The sequence below is a fragment of the Leuresthes tenuis genome, unplaced genomic scaffold (genome assembly GCF_036924035.1).
Source record: "Leuresthes tenuis unplaced genomic scaffold, fLeuTen1.0.hap1 SCAF_10, whole genome shotgun sequence".
NCBI lineage: Eukaryota > Metazoa > Chordata > Actinopteri > Atheriniformes > Atherinopsidae > Leuresthes > Leuresthes tenuis.
Genome location: NW_027325364.1, coordinates 604,199 through 625,823, shown reverse-complemented (window position 1 = coordinate 625,823; position 21,625 = coordinate 604,199). Strand labels below are relative to the sequence as shown.

Here is a 21,625-nt window from a genome sequence, read left to right as displayed (position 1 = left end):
TGAAGCTGTGGGAGAAGCTGTGGGTGAAGCTGTGGGTGAAGCTGTGGGTGAAGCTGTGGGTGAAGCTGTAGGTGAAGCTGTGGGTGAAGCTGTAGGTGAAGCTGTGGGAGAAGCTGTGGGTGAAGCTGTGGGTGAAGCTGTGGGTGAAGCTGTGGGTGAAGGTGAAGCTGTGGGTGAAGCTGTAGGTGAAGCTGTGGGTGAAGCTGTAGGTGAAGCTGTGGGTGAAGCTGTGGGTGAAGCTGTGGGTGAAGCTGTAGGTGAAGCTGTGGGTGAAGCTGTAGGTGAAGCTGTGGGTGAAGCTGTGGGTGAAGCTGTGGGTGAAGCTGTGGGTGAAGCTGTGGGTGAAGCTGTGGGTGAAGCTGTGGGTGAAGGTGAAGCTGTAGGTGAAGCTGTGGGTGAAGCTGTAGGTGAAGCTGTGGGTGAAGCTGTAGGTGAAGCTGTGGGAGAAGCTGTGGGTGAAGCTGTGGGTGAAGCTGTGGGTGAAGCTGTGGGTGAAGGTGAAGCTGTGGGTGAAGCTGTAGGTGAAGCTGTGGGTGAAGCTGTAGGTGAAGCTGTGGGTGAAGCTGTAGGTGAAGCTGTGGGTGAAGCTGTGGGTGAAGCTGTGGGTGAAGCTGTAGGTGAAGCTGTGGGTGAAGCTGTAGGTGAAGCTGTGGGTGAAGCTGTGGGTGAAGCTGTGGGTGAAGCTGTAGGTGAAGCTGTGGGTGAAGCTGTAGGTGAAGCTGTGGGTGAAGCTGTAGGTGAAGCTGTGGGTGAAGCTGTAGGTGAAGCTGTAGGTGAAGCTGTGGGTGAAGCTGTGGGTGAAGCTGTGAGTGAAGCTGTAGGTGAAGCTGTAGGTGAAGCTGTAGGTGAAGCTGTGGGTGAAGCTGTAGGTGAAGCTGTGGGTGAAGCTGTAGGTGAAGCTGTGGGTGAAGCTGTAGGTGAAGCTGTAGGTGAAGGTGAAGCTGTAGGTGAAGCTGTGGGTGAAGCTGTGGGTGAAGCTGTGGGTGAAGCTGTGGGTGAAGCTGTAGGTGAAGCTGTGGGTGAAGCTGTGGGTGAAGGTGAAGCTGTGGGTGAAGCTGTAGGTGAAGCTGTGGGTGAAGCTGTAGGTGAAGCTGTAGGTGAAGCTGTGGGTGAAGCTGTGGGTGAAGGTGAAGCTGTAGGTGAAGCTGTGGGTGAAGCTGTAGGTGAAGCTGTGGGTGGAGGTGAAGCTGTAGGTGAAGCTGTGGGTGAAGCTGTGGGTGAAGCTGTAGGTGAAGCTGTAGGTGAAGCTGTAGGTGAAGCTGTAGGTGAAGCTGTGGGTGAAGCTGTGGGTGAAGCTGTGGGTGAAGGTGAAGCTGTGGGTGAAGGTGAAGCTGTAGGTGAAGCTGTAGGTGAAGCTGTGGGTGAAGCTGTGGGTGAAGCTGTGGGTGAAGCTGTAGGTGAAGCTGTAGGTGAAGCTGTAGGTGAAGCTGTGGGTGAAGCTGTGGGTGAAGCTGTAGGTGAAGCTGTGGGTGGAGGTGAAGCTGTAGGTGAAGCTGTGGGTGAAGCTGTGGGTGAAGCTGTAGGTGAAGCTGTGGGTGAAGCTGTGGGTGAAGCTGTGGGTGAAGCTGTAGGTGAAGCTGTGGGTGAAGCTGTGGGTGAAGCTGTGGGTGAAGCTGTAGGTGAAGCTGTGGGTGAAGCTGTAGGTGAAGCTGTAGGTGAAGCTGTAGGTGAAGCTGTGGGTGAAGCTGTGGGTGAAGCTGTAGGTGAAGCTGTGGGTGGAGGTGAAGCTGTAGGTGAAGCTGTGGGTGAAGCTGTGGGTGAAGCTGTGGGTGAAGCTGTAGGTGAAGCTGTGGGTGAAGCTGTAGGTGAAGCTGTGGGTGAAGCTGTAGGTGAAGCTGTAGGTGAAGCTGTGGGTGAAGCTGTAGGTGAAGGTGAAGGTGAAGCTGTGGGTGAAGCTGTGGGTGAAGCTGTGGGTGAAGCTGTGGGTGAAGCTGAAGGTGAAGCTGTAGGTGAAGCTGTGGGTGAAGGTGAAGCTGTGGGTGAAGCTGTGGGTGAAGCTGTGGGTGAAGCTGTGGGTGAAGGTGAAGGTGAAGCTGTGGGTGAAGCTGTAGGTGAAGCTGTAGGTGAAGCTGTAGGTGAAGCTGTGGGTGAAGCTGTGGGTGAAGCTGTGGGTGAAGGTGAAGCTGTGGGTGAAGCTGTAGGTGAAGCTGTGGGTGAAGCTGTGGGTGAAGCTGTGGGTGAAGCTGAAGGTGAAGCTGTAGGTGAAGCTGTAGGTGAAGCTGTAGGTGAAGCTGTGGGTGAAGCTGTGGGTGAAGCTGTGGGTGAAGCTGAAGGTGAAGGTGAAGGTGAAGGTGAAGGTGAAGCTGTGGGTGAAGCTGTAGGTGAAGCTGTGGGTGAAGCTGTGGGTGAAGCTGTGGGTGAAGCTGTAGGTGAAGCTGTGGGTGAAGCTGTGGGTGAAGGTGAAGGTGAAGCTGTGGGTGAAGCTGTAGGTGAAGCTGTGGGTGAAGGTGAAGCTGTGGGTGAAGCTGTAGGTGAAGCTGTGGGTGAAGCTGAAGGTGAAGCTGTGGGTGAAGCTGTGGGTGAAGCTGTGGGTGAAGCTGTAGGTGAAGCTGTGGGTGAAGCTGTGGGTGAAGGTGAAGGTGAAGCTGTGGGTGAAGCTGTAGGTGAAGCTGTGGGTGAAGCTGTGGGTGAAGGTGAAGGTGAAGCTGTGGGTGAAGCTGTAGGTGAAGCTGTGGGTGAAGCTGTGGGTGAAGCTGTGGGTGAAGCTGAAGGTGAAGCTGTGGGTGAAGCTGTGGGTGAAGCTGTGGGTGAAGCTGTGGGTGAAGCTGTAGGTGAAGCTGTGGGTGAAGCTGTGGGTGAAGGTGAAGCTGTGGGTGAAGCTGTGGGTGAAGCTGTGGGTGAAGGTGAAGCTGTGGGTGAAGCTGTGGGTGAAGCTGTGGGTGAAGCTGTGGGTGAAGCTGTAGGTGAAGCTGTAGGTGAAGCTGTAGGTGAAGCTGTGGGTGAAGCTGTGGGTGAAGCTGTGGGTGAAGCTGAAGGTGAAGCTGTAGGTGAAGCTGTGGGTGAAGCTGTGGGTGAAGGTGAAGCTGTGGGTGAAGCTGTGGGTGAAGCTGTGGGTGAAGCTGTGGGTGAAGCTGTGGGTGAAGGTGAAGGTGAAGCTGTGGGTGAAGCTGTGGGTGAAGCTGAAGGTGAAGCTGTAGGTGAAGCTGTAGGTGAAGCTGTAGGTGAAGCTGTAGGTGAAGCTGTGGGTGAAGGTGAAGCTGTGGGTGAAGCTGTGGGTGAAGCTGTGGGTGAAGCTGTAGGTGAAGCTGTAGGTGAAGCTGTGGGTGAAGCTGTAGGTGAAGCTGTAGGTGAAGCTGTAGGTGAAGCTGTAGGTGAAGCTGTGGGTGAAGGTGAAGCTGTGGGTGAAGCTGTGGGTGAAGCTGAAGGTGAAGCTGTAGGTGAAGCTGTAGGTGAAGCTGTAGGTGAAGCTGTGGGTGAAGGTGAAGCTGTGGGTGAAGCTGTGGGTGAAGCTGTGGGTGAAGCTGTAGGTGAAGCTGTAGGTGAAGCTGTGGGTGAAGCTGTAGGTGAAGCTGTAGGTGAAGCTGTAGGTGAAGCTGTGGGTGAAGCTGTGGGTGAAGGTGAAGCTGTGGGTGAAGCTGTGGGTGAAGGTGAAGGTGAAGCTGTAGGTGAAGCTGTGGGTGAAGCTGTAGGTGAAGCTGTAGGTGAAGCTGTGGGTGAAGCTGTGGGTGAAGGTGAAGGTGAAGCTGTGGGTGAAGCTGTGGGTGAAGCTGTAGGTGAAGCTGTAGGTGAAGCTGTGGGTGAAGCTGTAGGTGAAGCTGTAGGTGAAGCTGAAGGTGAAGCTGTGGGTGAAGCTGAAGGTGAAGCTGTGGGTGAAGCTGTGGGTGAAGCTGTGGGTGAAGCTGTGGGTGAAGCTGAAGGTGAAGCTGTGGGTGAAGCTGTAGGTGAAGCTGTAGGTGAAGCTGAAGGTGAAGCTGTGGGTGAAGCTGAAGGTGAAGCTGTGGGTGAAGCTGAAGGTGAAGCTGTGGGTGAAGCTGTGGGTGAAGCTGTGGGTGAAGCTGAAGGTGAAGCTGTGGGTGAAGCTGAAGGTGAAGCTGTGGGTGAAGCTGTGGGTGAAGCTGTGGGTGAAGCTGTAGGTGAAGCTGTAGGTGAAGCTGAAGGTGAAGCTGTGGGTGAAGCTGAAGGTGAAGCTGTGGGTGAAGCTGTAGGTGAAGCTGTGGGTGAAGCTGTGGGTGAAGCTGAAGGTGAAGCTGTAGGTGAAGCTGTAGGTGAAGCTGAAGGTGAAGCTGTGGGTGAAGCTGAAGGTGAAGCTGTGGGTGAAGCTGTAGGTGAAGCTGTGGGTGAAGCTGTGGGTGAAGCTGAAGGTGAAGCTGTAGGTGAAGCTGTAGGTGAAGCTGAAGGTGAAGCTGTGGGTGAAGCTGAAGGTGAAGCTGTGGGTGAAGCTGTAGGTGAAGCTGTAGGTGAAGCTGAAGGTGAAGCTGTGGGTGAAGCTGAAGGTGAAGCTGTGGGTGAAGCTGTAGGTGAAGCTGTGGGTGAAGCTGTGGGTGAAGCTGTGGGTGAAGCTGTAGGTGAAGCTGAAGGTGAAGCTGTGGGTGAAGCTGAAGGTGAAGCTGTGGGTGAAGCTGTAGGTGAAGCTGTGGGTGAAGGTGTGGGTGAAGCTGTGGGTGAAGCAGTGGGTGAAGCTGTAGGTGAAGCTGTGGGTGAAGCTGTGGGTGAAGCAGTGGGTGAAGCTGTGGGTGAAGCTGTGGGTGAAGCTGTGGGTGAAGCTGTGGGTGAAGCTGTAGGTGAAGCTGTGGGTGAAGCTGTGGGTGAAGCTGAAGGTGAAGCTGTGGGTGAAGCTGAAGGTGAAGCTGTGGGTGAAGGTGTGGGTGAAGCTGTGGGTGAAGCTGTGGGTGAAGCTGTAGGTGAAGCTGTGGGTGAAGCTGTGGGTGAAGCTGTGGGTGAAGCTGTAGGTGAAGCTGTAGGTGAAGCTGTAGGTGAAGCTGTGGGTGAAGCTGTGGGTGAAGCTGTAGGTGAAGCTGAAGGTGAAGCTGTGGGTGAAGCTGAAGGTGAAGCTGTGGGTGAAGCTGTAGGTGAAGCTGTAGGTGAAGCTGAAGGTGAAGCTGTGGGTGAAGCTGAAGGTGAAGCTGTGGGTGAAGGTGTGGGTGAAGCTGTGGGTGAAGCTGTGGGTGAAGCTGTAGGTGAAGCTGTGGGTGAAGCTGTGGGTGAAGCTGTAGGTGAAGCTGTGGGTGAAGCTGTGGGTGAAGGTGTGGGTGAAGCTGTGGGTGAAGCAGTGGGTGAAGCTGTGGGTGAAGCAGTGGGTGAAGCTGTGGGTGAAGCTGTGGGTGAAGGTGTGGGTGAAGCTGTGAGTGAAGCTGTGGGTGAAGCTGTAGGTGAAGCTGTGGGTGAAGCTGTAGGTGAAGCTGTAGGTGAAGCTGTAGGTGAAGCTGTGGGTGAAGCTGTAGGTGAAGCTGTGGGTGAAGCTGTAGGTGAAGCTGTGTGTGAAGGTGAAGCTGTGGGTGAAGCAGTGGGTGAAGCTGTGGGTGAAGCTGTGGGTGAAGCTGTGGGTGAAGCTGTGGGTGAAGCTGTGGGTGAAGCTGTAGGTGAAGCTGTAGGTGAAGCTGTAGGTGAAGCTGTGGGTGAAGCTGTAGGTGAAGCTGTGGGTGAAGCTGTAGGTGAAGCTGTGGGTGAAGCTGTGGGTGAAGCTGTAGGTGAAGCTGTGGGTGAAGCTGTGGGTGAAGCTGTGGGTGAAGCTGTGGGTGAAGCTGTAGGTGAAGCTGTAGGTGAAGCTGTGGGTGAAGCTGTAGGTGAAGCTGTGGGTGAAGCTGTAGGTGAAGCTGTGGGTGAAGCTGTGGGTGAAGCTGTAGGTGAAGCTGTGGGTGAAGCTGTGGGTGAAGCTGTGGGTGAAGCTGTGGGTGAAGCTGTAGGTGAAGCTGTAGGTGAAGCTGTAGGTGAAGCTGTGGGTGAAGCTGTAGGTGAAGCTGTAGGTGAAGCTGTGGGTGAAGCTGTAGGTGAAGCAGTTAAAGGCACATCCTTGGTTAGATGTTCAGGAGCTGTAATCTGAGCCGATCGGCTCGCTTTGTGGCGCTGATGAAGGCGCTAAATCACACGAGGACAAAAAGCCTGAACAAAGCCTCTGGACTAATCAGCAGACAGTCTCAAAGCACCACGGTGTGCCGTGTCCTTTGATCAGTGAAAGAGAAAGAAAGAGGCCCTGATTGCAGCATAATAAAGGTGAAGGTGATGATGGCAGAGGGAGAACATCAGGCTGAGAGGCAACAAGTCGCCTTAAAACTACTTCAGCCTTTCACTGACGGATCAATCAGTCCAAGAGCTGCACACAGATCTGGTTTCTGTGGGAAAAATCCCCTGCAGGGTGGAAGGTTTCAGCATTTAGGTAGAACTGATCATTAAAGGAGAATATTCTGCCCTTTTTACCAATCTGACACAATTTTCTGAGGCCTTATTCAGATGTTTGAGACAGACTTTGGACATTTCTGCGTTAATTACTGCGTTTAAACATTTTGGATTTATTAACCTCATTAAACAGTTGTACCTGGAGACCTCCATCTTTATCAGAAACATGCCGATAATGTAACGTTAGCACAGCGAGAGTGAGGAGAGGACCGGTGTTGTGTTGGAAACACACCTTAAACACAGCTGCAGGTTGTCTGAGTTACAGAACGGAACCGTTCAGCTAGAAAGCTTCAGCTAACAAAGTAATGTGGGAACAATAATGTTCATCTTTCAGGAAGGAGCAGCAGTAACTCCTTAGAAGTTGGTGTACGTCATCTTCATTAGCTAAGCTGTTAGCGTTAGCTTCAGCTAACAAAGTAATGTGGGAACAATAATGTTCATCTTTCAGAAAGGAACAGCAGTAACTCCTTAGAAGTTGGTGTACGTCATCTTCATTAGCTAAGCTGTTAGCGTTAGCTGCTGCTAAAGGAAGAAATAAATCAGTAAATAAACCATGAGGAGTTATTTCATTAGCTTAGCTGTTAGCGTTAGCTGCTGCTAAAGGAAGAAATAAATCAGTAAATAAACCATGAGGAGTTATTTCTTCATTAGCTAAGCTGTTAGCGTTAGCTGCTGCTAAAGGAAGAAATAAATCAGTAAATAAACCATGAGGAGTTATTTCATTAGCTAAGCTGTTAGCGTTAGCTGCTGCTAAAGGAAGAAATAAATCAGTAAATAAACCATGAGGAGTTATTTCTTCATTAGCTAAGCTGTTAGCGTTAGCTGCTGCTAAAGGAAGAAATAAATCAGTAAATAAACCATGAGGAGTTATTTCTCAGATGCTTCCATTTCCCTGCTCTGAAGTTCAGGCTCTGAGAGCTGGAACTGATCCTCTTTGTGGCTCAGTTCCTTCAGTCCAGCGTTGAACTGGACCAAGTTGTTAAAACAGTGGGATGAAAAGTGTTTGCTGCACATTCACAGTCTTTAGCTAACTCTGCTGGAACATTAGCCTCAGATATAGTTTATCCTCTGGGCTCTTATATCCTCTGAGGCTGCTGCTGGATGGAAGATGCATGCTCCTCAGTGCAGCTGACAGCAGAACATTTCCACCAGAAGCTGGCTTCATCCGTCCAGCAGGGTGGAGGTGAGGGGCGGGGCTTAACAGAGGAGGCGGAGCCAACTTAAGGAGTGACTTTAGAGATGAAAATCAGACAATGGGGAACTAAATAAATACCAGGGTTGTGATTTTGGGGAGTTTTACACCTGCTGGTGACTTCAGACGCCCTGATATCTGCTCCCAGGAACAGGAAGGAGGAGTTTTACACTTCAGACGCCCTGATATCTGCTCCCAGGAACAGGAAGAAGGAGTTTTACACTTCAGACGCCCTGATATCTGCTCCCAGGAGCAGGAAGAAGGGATTTTACACTTCAGACGCCCTGATATATGCTCCCAGGAGCAGGAAGAAGGAGTTTTACACTTCAGACGCCCTGATATATGCTCCCAGGAACAGGAAGAAGGAGTTTTACACTTCAGACGCCCTGATATATGCTCCCAGGAGCAGGAAGAAGGAGTTTTACACTTCAGACGCCCTGATATCTGCTCCCAGGAGCAGGAAGAAGGAGTTTTACACTTCAGACGCCCTGATATATGCTCCCAGGAACAGGAAGAAGGAGTTTTACTGAATATGTTAGCCTTAATGATGCTCTCCTGATGTGATCAGGGCAAACCATGTCACCGGTTGGTTCTGTTGTCGAGCAGCTTCCACATCACTGTAATGCTGCAAATGAGAGGGAAGCAGCCACAGATGATGGTACCAGATCCAGAGGTTCGATCCATATTCTGAGGCTGGGTTTCAGTCCTGGAGCACATGTTGAACCTTAATTTGAGGAGTTCAGACATGATCTCAGCACTTTCTCTCAATTGCTGCGTCTGAATGTTTATCTTTCATGAATTCCTGTGTCTAAATCCGGAACTATCTGATCCAAAATGATTAACAGAACTAAAAATTCATTCTCAGAAGGTCTTTTTCCTTGTTTGCTGAATGAATAAAGGTGATAATAACACCTGGAGCCCACCATCCTGACTGAGCTCCTCCAAACTCTTGAAGAAGGAGTAAAGTGAGGCTGGGAAACCTGCGCTGAGGTCACGTTTCTGCTCCCGGGTCCATGGAACGGCTGATGTCACCGCCTCTTTGCTGGTCGTCGTGGCGGCAAAGCGGGCAGCCAATCATCCTGAACAAATGTGCCCACAAGGTCGTGCCTCAGCCCTCTTTTCCTCTGCTCCTGCCCATCTGGCAGTGGTTAAAGATTAATATGCTGGAATCTGAGAGCAGAGGAGTTGGTTTCACGCTGAGGGAGAAATGTTGCGTTTCGGTTTGGATGATCTCACGCCTCAGTGCGTCTCCGGGCTGATGGAGTCACGCTGGAAACATGGATTCAGTCATTAAAGCAGCAGCCGCCCTCCTGTAATGGGCTGAGAAATGAGCTGGTTCTCTTTAGCCTTTATTTGTTTGGGTTGTTCTGACTGAAGCAGCCTCCTGATCACACCTGAAGATGACCTGGGGATCAGGGTTAAAGGCTGTGGGAGTCTTTAATCTTATCTGAGGTCCCTCAGGAAACCTCCAAGCTCACAAACACAGGTCCACCGGATGGTCAAACTCAGAACCTCTGTGAGGGTAAAGGCCTGCTCCTCGGTTCTGGTTCTGTACCACTCCCTCAACATCTTTTACTCTGCCCCATCTTGGTCTTGAACAGCTGATTTCTGTGCAGTCTGCAGCTCTGAAGGAAGGCTGTGACCCTTCGCCTGCTTCGTGGAGACGAGGCGGTGAACATGTGGTTGAATCTGAGATGCGACTGAAGTTCTCCTCAGAAGCTCGCAGGGAAACATCTGGACTTAGTGTGAAGTTTTACGGGCTGAAAATGAGCGGTTTTGGTTCTGTAACTCAAAGGATTGTAGCAGCTAAATTCAGCCGTTCTGTGTGGATTTGAGAGAAAGTGGAAGTTCCCCAGCTCGCCCTCAGCTGTCACACCTGAGCGCCTGCTGTCTGTCGATCATTTCCAGCTCGCTGTGCCGCACACCTGGTGCTGAGGGAGTCCGACACCAAGCTGTCAGATGACTGCAGAGCAGGGAAAGGGGAGCAGGGCTCTGACATCGCTCTGTTCTTTTCCTGCACCTTTGCTTTCTGAGCAGCAGGAACACGGCCAGCTCTTAGATGCTGTTACACACCTCCGGTTGATGATAATTAAAGGATTCTTGGGCCTTGAACAGCAGCCCAGATGTGCAGAGATTGAGTTTTACACGAGTTGGTCTCTATGCAGCTGCTGCAGAGGCCTGCTTCCTACCTGCTGCCCAGGTGTCTCTGGCCTGGTGTTACGCTGCTTGTTGTCCCCTCTTTCCTGTCCTCTCAGCCCCAGCTGGTCCAGGCAGATGGACCCTTCCTGGTTCTGGTTCTGATGGAGGTTTCTTCCTGGTTCTGGTTCTGATGGAGGTTTCTTCCTGTTAAAGGGAGTTTTTTCTCTCCACTGTCGCCTCGTGCAGCTCAGGACGGGGATTGGATCAGAGATCAGATCGGTTCTGCTCAGATCGGTTCTGTTCAGATCGGTTCTGTTCAGATCGGTTCTTTTCAGATCGGTTCTTTTCAGATCGGTTCTGCTCAGATCGGTTCTGCTCAGATCGGTTCTGCTCAGATCGGTTCTGTTCCGGGGTTCGGTTGTATGAAGACATCTGTAATGAATTCTAATGAACTGGATTTGCCTGGAGACACTTTAGAGATGCTGCTTTTCAGTTAGACTGAAACTCAGAGTTGATCTGATTGTTTTGTTCCTTTTGAACCTTTGTGTGTCGCTGAGGAATTTATTTACTCTGAGACTGAGTGGATGTGAAGTTTGAGACGAGGTTGGAGCAGATGTTCTGCTCGTCTTCCTCAGCAGGAGGCTGTTGGCTGAGCTCGTAGTGTGGCTTCATTTTGTGCCCGGCAGCTTCGACCTCCTCGGTGAGGAGTTTGAGCCGTGGGGGAGGAGCCAAGCGCTCGGTCAGAGTAACATGGCGCTGCTGCCTCTGACCCTGGAGCTCGTCCCTCTGGACTTTTACTGCATCCTGACATCCGTGTGACTGTGGGTTCCTTTCTCTGTGAAGCTGAAGGAAACGCTCCAGTGTGTGCTGCATGCTGGCGTTTCACAACACGACCAAATAAAGTAAAGGAATGTTACGTAATGAGTCCTGCACCGGGGGCCATGCTGGATCTCCGGGGGCCATGCTGGATCTCCGGGGGCCATGTTTAATCAGCTGATTCTATTTTCGGTGCATTGTTGGAGGAACGCATCACAGATTTACCTGTTAAATGCATCAGAGTTTAAGAAAATGCATCAATGTGGAATCGGGATTTTTGTCCCTTTATGGGCAGAAACTGTGAAACTCACCGTGTCAAAACTTTTAAGATGTTTCCTTAGCCTCACGTTAGAGGAGTTAACTCTGTACCGATGTATATATGTCTGTGGGTAGGATGGCCGGTCCAAGATGGGGGAACCTTCCCTCTGATGCGTTCAGGGGAACCTTCCCTCTGATGCGTTCAGGGGAACCTTCCCTCTGATGCGTTCAGGGGAACCTTCCCTCTGATGCGTTCAGGGGAACCTTCCATCTGATGCGTTCGGGGGAACCTTCCCTCTGATGCGTTCGGGGGAACCTTCCCTCTGATGCGTTCGGGGGAACCTTCCCTCTGATGCGTTCAGGGGAACCTTCCGTCTGATGCGTTCAGGGGAACCTTCCGTCTGATGCGTTCAGGGGAACCTTCCCTCTGATGCGTTCGGGGGAACCTTCCCTCTGATGCGTTCGGGGGAACCTCCCATCTGATGCGTTCAGGGGAACCTTCCCTCTGATGCGTTCAGGGGAACCTTCCCTCTGATGCGTTCAGGGGAACCTTCCGTCTGATGCGTTCAGGGGAACCTTCCCTCTGATGCGTTCAGGGGAACCTTCCATCTGATGCGTTCAGGGGAACCTTCCATCTGATGCGTTCAGGGGAACCTTCCCTCTGATGCGTTCGGGGGAACCTTCCCTCTGATGCGTTCGGGGGAACCTTCCCTCTGATGCGTTCAGGGGAACCTTCCCTCTGATGCGTTCGGGGGAACCTTCCATCTGATGCGTTCAGGGGAACCTTCCCTCTGATGCATTCAGGGGAACCTTCCCTCTGATGCATTCAGGGGAACCTTCCCTCTGATGCATTCAGGGGAACCTTCCCTCTGATGCGTTCAGGGGAACCTTCCGTCTGATGCGTTCAGGGGAACCTTCCGTCTGATGCGTTCAGGGGAACCTTCCGTCTGATGCGTTCAGGGGAACCTTCCCTCTGATGCGTTCAGGGGAACCTTCCGTCTGATGCGTTCAGGGGAACCTTCCCTCTGATGCGTTCGGGGGAACCTTCCCTCTGATGCGTTCGGGGGAACCTTCCCTCTGATGCATTCAGGGGAACCTTCCCTCTGATGCATTCAGGGGAACCTTCCCTCTGATGCGTTCAGGGGAACCTTCCCTCTGATGCGTTCAGGGGAACCTTCCCTCTGATGCGTTCAGGGGAACCTTCCCTCTGATGCGTTCGGGGGAACCTTCCCTCTGATGCGTTCAGGGGAACCTTCCCTCTGATGCGTTCGGGGGAACCTTCCCTCTGATGCGTTCGGGGGAACCTTCCGTCTGATGCGTTCAGGGGAACCTTCCATCTGATGCGTTCAGGGGAACCTTCCGTGTGCTGCGTTCAGGGGAACCTTCCCTCTGATGCGTTCAGGGGAACCTTCCCTCTGATGCGTTCAGGGGAATCTTCCATCTCTGCAGCTCTCTTACTGTGGAAGCTCCTCTCTGTGTGAGGCAGGAAGTGTGCAGAGGTCAGAGGTCACAGCTGGCTGTCTGAGCTTCAGCCTCGCCCTGTAGGCCTCAGCCTCTTCCTGGTTTCAGGGTGGAGTCTGCTCTCTGACCTCCGACACAAAGCCGCCTGAATCAGCAGAAATGAGGCTCTGCACCTCAGAGAGAAAGCTCTGAGAACAGGGGGTGTGGCCACAAAATAACAACATCACACAGATGGATGCAGGAGGGGCTGTGGAAGACAACCCTGGAAGCCAATTAAAGGCAGTTAATCACATTACCATCTACCAAGGGGGTGCTCTATCCCACCCCCACAAAGAAAGGCTTTGGACACCGGTTCAGCCGCCGTCAGCCGCCTCCTCTGCATGAGATTCACCGCAGCAGAACGTACAGCGAGGACATCAGGGTGTCACTCATTGTGTTGATGACATCAGAGAGGAAAGGTGATGTTCTGAGTTCCAGATTAAAACAGGTGATGGAGGCTGCTCTGAGTTTAAATCTCCATCAGCGCTCAGCTCAGTCTGTAGAAGAGTTTAAATCCTGGCATCAGCCTCAGCTCAGGGTAGAATATGAGGCCTGGCTGTACATTTTATTCACTGTTCAGCTCTGTGGTCAACCTTTGTTGTTTTAAATGTTTAGCATGAATAATCTTTGCATGGACCCCCCCCCCCCCCCCCAGTTCAGTTCCTGTGTGACTTCTCTCAGTTTCTCAGAGGGTTTTACAGTGTGTGGTGCAGCTGCAGCGTTTCCACGGCTACTTTCTCACAGGATGAGATTCGTTTATTATTGCAGGTCCAGTCACTCCTCAGCAGCTTTTCTCTCGGGGGGGGGGGGGGGTCCTGAGGTCTGATCTTCCAGGTGTGTTGTATGAATGTGAATGAGCACAAACATCTGGCTGAGAGGACTGGGCAGAAAGAGCAGAGGTCGTATTTTTAGATCCGTATTTTTAGTGCTGGCAGAGGGAATAAAACCCATTCAGTCGGATGCTTTCAGCGCTCCGGGATCTCTGGGCGGCAGCAGGGAGAAAAGCTTTTAGCCCGGCTTGGTTTCTGTGGTTTCATTGTTCACTTCCTGCTGAGAGGTTATTAAAGCCTGAAACAATCGTGGAGGAGCTGGAGGGAAGCCGGCTGAGGAATGTCATCACGCCTCAGGAGACTTCCTGCAACATGGCGACCTGAGAGGAAGCCAGGTGCAGCGCCACAGAGTGAGTTACACGCCACAGAGTGAGTTACACGCCACAGAGTGAGTTACACGCCACAGAGTGAGTTACACGCCACAGAGTGTGTTACACGCCACAGAGTGAGTTACACGCCACAGAGTGAGTTACACACCACAGAGTGAGTTACACGCCACAGAGTGAGTTACACGCCGCAGAGTGTGTTACACCACAGAGTGAGTTACACGCCACAGAATGAGTTACACACCACAGAGTGAGTTACACCACAGAGTGAGTTACACGCCACAGAGTGTGTTACACGCCACAGAGTGAGTTACACGCCACAGAGTGAGTTACACGCCACAGAGTGATTACACGCCACAGAGTGAGTTACACGCCACAGAGTGAGTTACACGCCACAGAGAGTGTTACACCACAGAGAGAGTTACACGCCACAGAGAGTGTTACACGCCACAGAGTGAGTAACACGCCACAGAATGAGTAACACGCCACAGAATGAGTTACACGCCACAGAGTGAGTTACGCCACAGAGTGAGTTACACGCCACAGAGTGAGTTACACGCCACAGAGTGTGTTACACGCCACAGAGTGAGTTACACGCCACAGAGTGAGTTACACGCCACAGAGTGAGTTACACGCCACAGAGTGTGTTACACCACAGAGTGAGTTACACGCCACAGAGTGAGTTACACGCCACAGAGTGTGTTACACCACAGAGTGAGTTACACGCCACAGAGTGAGTTACACGCCACAGAGTGAGTTACACCACAGAGTGAGTTACACGCCACAGAGTGAGTTACACGCCACAGAGTGTGTTACACGCCACAGAGTGAGTTACACGCCACAGAGTGAGTTACACGCCACAGAGTGAGTTACACGCCACAGAGTGTGTTACACCACAGAGTGAGTTACACGCCACAGAGTGAGTTACACGCCACAGAGTGAGTTACACGCCACAGAGTGTGTTACACCACAGAGTGAGTTACACGCCACAGAGTGAGTTACACGCCACAGAGTGTGTTACACCACAGAGTGAGTTACACGCCACAGAGTGAGTTACACGCCACAGAGTGTGTTACACGCCACAGAGTGAGTTACACGCCACAGAGTGTGTTACACGCCACAGAGTGAGTTACACGCCACAGAGTGAGTTACACGCCACAGAGTGTGTTACACCACAGAGCGAGTTACACGCCACAGAGTGAGTTACACGCCACAGAGTGTGTTACACCACAGAGTGAGTTACACGCCACAGAGTGTGTTACACGCCACAGAGTGAGTTACACGCCACAGAGTGAGTTACACGCCACAGAGTGAGTTACACGCCACAGAGTGTGTTACACCACAGAGTGAGTTACACGCCACAGAGTGTGTTACACCACAGAGTGAGTTACACGCCACAGAGTGAGTTACACGCCACAGAGTGAGTTACACGCCACAGAGTGTGTTACACGCCACAGAGTGAGTTACACGCCACAGAGTGAGTTACACGCCACAGAGTGAGTTACACGCCACAGAGTGAGTTACACCACAGAGTGAGTTACACGCCACAGAGTGTGTTACACGCCACAGAGTGAGTTACACGCCACAGAGTGAGTTACACGCCACAGAGTGAGTTACACGCCACAGAGTGTGTTACACCACAGAGTGAGTTACACGCCACAGAGTGTGTTACACCACAGAGTGAGTTACACGCCACAGAGTGAGTTACACGCCACAGAGTGTGTTACACGCCACAGAGTGAGTTACACGCCACAGAGTGAGTTACACGCCACAGAGTGAGTTACACGCCACAGAGTGTGTTACACCACAGAGTGAGTTACACGCCACAGAGTGAGTTACACGCCACAGAGTGTGTTACACGCCACAGAGTGAGTTACACGCCACAGAGTGAGTTACACGCCACAGAGTGAGTTACACGCCACAGAGTGTGTTACACCACAGAGTGAGTTACACGCCACAGAGTGAGTTACACGCCACAGAGTGAGTTACACGCCACAGAGTGAGTTACACGCCACAGAGTGTGTTACACGCCACAGAGTGAGTTACACGCCACAGAGTGTGTTACACCACAGAGTGAGTTACACACCACAGAGTGAGTTACACGCCACAGAGTGAGTTACACGCCACAGAGTGTGTTACACGCCACAGAGTGAGTTACACGCCACAGAGTGTGTTACACGCCACAGAGTGTGTTACACCACAGAGTGAGTTACACGCCACAGAGTGAGTTACACGCCACAGAGTGAGTTACACGCCACAGAGTGAGTTACACGCCACAGAGTGTGTTACACCACAGAGTGAGTTACACGCCACAGAGTGAGTTACACGCCACAGAGTGTGTTACACGCCACAGAGTGAGTTACACGCCACAGAGTGAGTTACACGCCACAGAGTGAGTTACACGCCACAGAGTGAGTTACACGCCACAGAATGCGCCCACGACCTCCTAAAAACAACCATCCCTGCCCTGAGGTGGGGGTGTGTCCACCGAGGCGCTGACTGACCGCCCTCAGTCAGTTTAAACTGAGCCAAACTGAGCCAAAACCCGGAGTCCTTTCAGCTAAAGGTTTAGTTTAAACTGAGCCAAATGTCAGAGCCGGGGAAACCGGAGTCCTTTCAGCTATGGTTTTCAGCAGTTTGTCGGTTTTCAGCAGTTTGTCGGTTTTCAGCAGTTTATCGGTTTTCAGCAGTTTGGCGGCTGTGAAATGATCAGTGTCGCCGGGTAACGTGACGTCAGCCTTCCTTTTGTCTTCCTCTCCAAACTGTGTTGTTGGAATAGCAAATAATAATTCGTGTCCATCTGTCATCTGAAATCAGGGTCATGTGACCTGCTCGGGCAGAGAGGAGTCTGGCAGCTGCATTGACCTTTCTCAGGTGATGAAAGTGAAGAATCGGGTATCGTCTGTAATGCAGCTCCATGTTTGAGCTGAAGAAACTGATTGTCTCACAGGTCCAAACTCAATTTAATCAGCTTTCAGCAGTAATCAGTCGGTGGAAGATGGAGTTCTTCCAGTTAATCATGTCATCACCGCTGCTGGAGATAATTATAATAATGATCCTCCTCTCTCACTAAACTGAAACGTTCTCACAGCCTGCTTTAAACCTGACGATATTCAGAAAAAGCATGACATTAATGATTTATTCAGCCTGGTTTTACTTATCAACACAATTTAAAAGCTGCTTCACAGTTTGAAGTCTGTTTGGTCTGATAAATATAATTGTTTATTGGCTTTCTTTAAGCCTAAAGCTTAAAGCAGCTGTTGGAGGATGCTTCACTCTGAGGCTTAATGCAGTATCTCAGGCTAACTGCAGATACTGCAGATCTCTTCATCTTGATATTCTGTTTATAATTTAATTTATACCTTTAATCAGTCTGCTCTGTTGGTCCATATTTGACCTCTTCAGAGTTCCTGTATCTGATGGAAGTTTTGTTCTCTTCGTGTTTGCAGAACTGAGGCTAAATGAATAAAAGATCTTCTCCTGATGGTTCTGTCCAGCTCAGATGTTGAAGCAGCTCGTGGTTCTGTAACGTTAACCATCTCTAAAACCTCCTCCTGTGTCTCCTTCCTCTGCAGTGATGTTCGTCTGCTGCCCTCCGGACATCTTCAGGAAGGTGATGATTCAGTTCTGGCGAGCCGACCTTCCTCACGAGGAGTACATCTTTCTGTACATCGACTTGTTTGCTGACAGCCTGAAACACCAGCAGCCGTGGGCCCGCGGCGACGAGGACGACACCATCGCCAAGAAGGCCTTCCAGGTACAGAGTCAGGCAGAGCTCGTTTAAAAATCTGAGAACCAGGAGACAGGTGTGACTGAGACCAGGAGACAGGTGTGACTGAGACCAGGAGACGGGTGTGAATGAGACCAGGAGACAGGTGTGACTGAGACCAGGAGACAGGTGAGAAAGAGACCAGGAGACAGGTGTGACTGAGACCAGGAGACAGGTGTGACTGAGACCAGGAGACGGGTGTGAATGAGACCAGGAGACAGGTGAGAATGAGACCAGGAGACAGGTGTGATTGAGACCAGGAGACAGGTGAGACTGAGACCAGGAGACAGGTGAGAATGAGACCAGGAGACAGGTGTGATTGAGACCAGGAAACAGGTGTGACTGAGACCAGGAGACAGGTGAGAAAGAGACCAGGAGACAGGTGTGAATGAGACCAGGAGACAGGTGAGAATGAGACCAGGAGACAGGTGAGAATGAGACCAGGAGACAGGTGAGAATGAGACCGGGAGACAGGTGAGAATGAGACAAGGAGACAGGTGAGAATGAGACCAGGAGACAGGTGAGAATGAGACCAGGAGACAGGTGAGAATGAGACCAGGAGACAGCAGGAGACAGGTGTGACTGAGACCAGGAGACAGGTGAGAATGAGACCAGGAGACAGCAGGAGACAGGTGTGACTGAGACCAGGAGACAGGTGAGAAGGAGACCAGGAGACAGGTGAGAAAGAGACCAGGAGACAGGTGTGACTGAGACCAGGAGACAGGTGTGACTGAGACCAGGAGACAGGTGTGACCGAGACCAGGAGACAGGTGTGACCGAGACCAGGAGACAGGTGTGACTGAGACCAGGAGACAGGTGTGACTGAGACCAGGAGACAGGTGTGACTGAGACCAGGAGACAGGTGAGACTGAGACCAGGAGACAGGTGAGAATGAGACCAGGAGACAGGTGAGAAAGAGACCAGGAGACAGGTGTGACTGAGACCAGGAGACAGGTGAGAAAGAGACCAGGAGACAGGTGTGACTGAGACCAGGAGACAGGTGAGAATGAGACCAGGAGACAGGTGAGAAAGAGACCAGGAGACAGGTGTGACTGAGACCAGGAGACAGGTGAGAATGAGACCAGGAGACAGGTGTGACTGAGACCAGGAGACAGGTGTGACTGAGACCAGGAGACGGGTGAGAATGAGACCAGGAGACGGGTGAGAATGAGACCAGGAGACAGGTGAGAATGAGACCAGGAGACAGGTGAGAATGAGACCAGGAGACAGGTGAGAATGAGACCAGGAGACAGGTGAGAATGAGACCAGGAGACAGGTGAGAATGAGACCAGGAGACAGGTGTGACCGAGACCAGGAGACAGGTGTGACTGAGACCAGGAGACAGGTGTGACTGAGACCAGGAGACAGGTGTGACTGAGACCAGGAGACAGGTGTGACTGAGACCAGGAGACAGGTGTGACTGAGACCAGGAGACGGGTGAGAATGAGACCAGGAGACGGGTGAGAATGAGACCAGGAGACAGGTGAGAATGAGACCAGGAGACAGGTGTGACTGAGACCAGGAGACAGGTGTGACTGAGACCAGGAGACAGGTGTGACTGAGACCAGGAGACAGGTGTGAATGAGACCAGGAGACAGGTGAGAAAGAGACCAGGAGACAGGTGTGACTGAGACCAGGAGACAGGTGTGACTGAGACCAGGAGACAGGTGAGAATGAGACCAGGAGACAGGTGAGAATGAGACCAGGAGACAGGTGTGACTGAGACCAGGAGACAGGTGTGACTGAGACCAGGACACAGGTGAGAAAGAGACCAGGAGACAGGTGAGAAAGAGACCAGGAGACAGGTGTGACTGAGACCAGGAGACAGGTGTGACTGAGACCAGGAGACAGGTGAGAAAGAGACCAGGAGACAGGTGTGAAAGAGACCAGGAGACAGGTGTGACTGAGACCAGGACACAGGTGAGAAAGAGACCAGGAGACAGGTGTGACTGAGACCAGGAGACGGGTGAGACTGAGACCAGGAGACAGGTGAGAATGAGACCAGGAGACAGGTGTGAAAGAGACCAGGAGACAGGTGTGACTGAGACCAGGAGACAGGTGTGACTGAGACCAGGAGACAGGTGAGAAAGAGACCAGGAGACAGGTGTGAAAGAGACCAGGAGACAGGTGTGACTGAGACCAGGACACAGGTGAGAAAGAGACCAGGAGACAGGTGTGACTGAGACCAGGAGACAGGTGTGACTGAGACCAGGAGACAGGTGTGAATGAGACCAGGAGACGGGTGAGAATGAGACCAGGAGACAGGTGAGAATGAGACCAGGAGACAGGTGAGACTGATACCAGGAGACAGGTGAGAATGAGACCAGGAGACAGGTGAGAAAGAGACCAGGAGACAGGTGTGACTGAGACCAGGAGACAGGTGAGAATGAGACCAGGAGACAGGTGTGACTGAGACCAGGAGACAGGTGTGACTGAGACCAGGAGACAGGTGTGACTGAGACCAGGAGACAGGTGTGAATGAGACCAGGAGACGGGTGAGAATGAGACCAGGAGACAGGTGAGAATGAGACCAGGAGACAGGTGAGACTGATACCAGGAGACAGGTGAGAATGAGACCAGGAGACAGGTGAGAAAGAGACCAGGAGACAGGTGTGACTGAGACCAGGAGACAGGTGAGAATGAGACCAGGAGACAGGTGAGACTGAGACCAGGAGACAGGTGTGACTGAGACCAGGAGACAGATGTGACTGAGACCAGGAGACAGGTGAGAAAGAGACCAGGAGACAGGTGAGAATGAGACCAGGAGACAGGTGAGAATGAGACCAGGAGACAGGTGAGAAAGAGACCAGGAGACAGGTGTGACTGAGACCAGGAGACAGGTGAGAAAGAGACCAGGAGACAGGTGAGAATGAGACCAGGAGACAGGTGATCTGTGATCAGCAGGTTGATTTCGGTCTCTTCCTGTCTCCAGAGTGTAAAGATCCTGACGTACCGCGAGCCTCAGAACCCTGAGTACCGACAGTTCGTCAGCAACCTGAAGTCTGACGCCCGGGAGATGTTCAACTACAGCGTGGACGACTCGCTGGTGAGACCAGTGTGTGTGTGCAACCTCTCTCAGGTGTATTCTGACTCCCTACAGGTGTATTCTGACTCCCTGCAGGTGTATTCTGACTCCCTCAGGTGTATTCTGACTCCCTACAGGTGTATTCTGACTCCCTGCAGGTGTATTCTGACTCCCTCAGGTGTATTCTGACTCCCTCGGGTGTATTCTGACTCCCTGCAGGTGTATTCTGACTCCCTCAGGTGTATTCTGACTCCCTCAGGTGTATTCTGACTCCCTCAGGTGTATTCTGACTCCCTCAGGTGTATTCTGACTCCCTGCAGGTGTATTCTGACTCCCTGCAGGTGTATTCTGACTCCCTGCAGGTGTATTCTGACTCCCTGCAGGTGTATTCTGACTCCCTCAGGTGTATTCTGACTCCCTCAGGTGTATTCTGACTCCCTCAGGTGTATTCTGACTCCCTCAGGTGTATTCTGACTCCCTGCAGGTGTATTCTGACTCCCTCAGGTGTATTCTGACTCCCTCAGGTGTATTCTGACTCCCTGCAGGTGTATTCTGACTCCCTCAGGTGTATTCTGACTCCCTGCAGGTGTATTCTGACTCCCTACAGGTGTATTCTGACTCCCTGCAGGTGTATTCTGACTCCCTCAGGTGTATTCTGACTCCCTGCAGGTGTATTCTGACTCCCTCAGGTGTATTCTGACTCCCTCAGGTGTATTCTGACTCCCTGCAGGTGTATTCTGACTCCCTCAGGTGTATTCTGACTCCCTCAGGTGTATTCTGACTCCCTGCAGGTGTATTCTGACTCCCTGCAGGTGTATTCTGACTCCCTCAGGTGTATTCTGACTCCCTGCAGGTGTATTCTGACTCCCTCAGGTCTATTCTGACTCCCTCAGGTGTATTCTGACTCCCTGCAGGTGTATTCTGACTCCCTGCAGGTGTATTCTGACTCCCTCAGGTGTATTCTGACTCCCTCAGGTGTATTCTGACTCCCTCAGGTGTATTCTGACTCCCTCAGGTGTATTCTGACTCCCTCAGGTGTATTCTGACTCCCTGCAGGTGTATTCTGACTCCCTCAGGTGTATTCTGACTCCCTCAGGTGTATTCTGACTCCCTGCAGGTGTATTCTGACTCCCTGCAGGTGTATTCTGACTCCCTGCAGGTGTATTCTGACTCCCTCAGGTGTATTCTGACTCCCTCAGGTATATTCTGACTCCCTGCAGGTGTATTCTGACTCCCTCAGGTGTATTCTGACTCCCTGCAGGTGTATTCTGACTCCCTGCAGGTGTATTCTGACTCCCTCAGGTGTATTCTGACTCCCTCAGGTGTATTCTGACTCCCTGCAGGTGTATTCTGACTCCCTGCAGGTGTATTCTGACTCCCTGCAGGTGTATTCTGACTCCCTGCAGGTGTATTCTGACTCCCTCGGGTGTATTCTGA

At 51.9% G+C, this 21,625-nt stretch overlaps 1 protein-coding gene across 1 annotated transcript in view; it reads left to right on the top strand.

Moving 5' to 3' along the window:
- Positions 1 to 21,625, top strand: part of LOC140315863 (atrial natriuretic peptide receptor 1-like) — a 75,439-nt gene that overhangs the window by 8,139 nt on the left and 45,675 nt on the right. The window contains exons 2-3 of the mRNA XM_072393453.1: positions 16,970 to 17,151; positions 20,096 to 20,209. Of these exons, the coding sequence (XP_072249554.1) occupies positions 16,970 to 17,151; positions 20,096 to 20,209 (296 nt within the window). The remainder of the gene's footprint in view (positions 1 to 16,969; positions 17,152 to 20,095; positions 20,210 to 21,625) is intronic.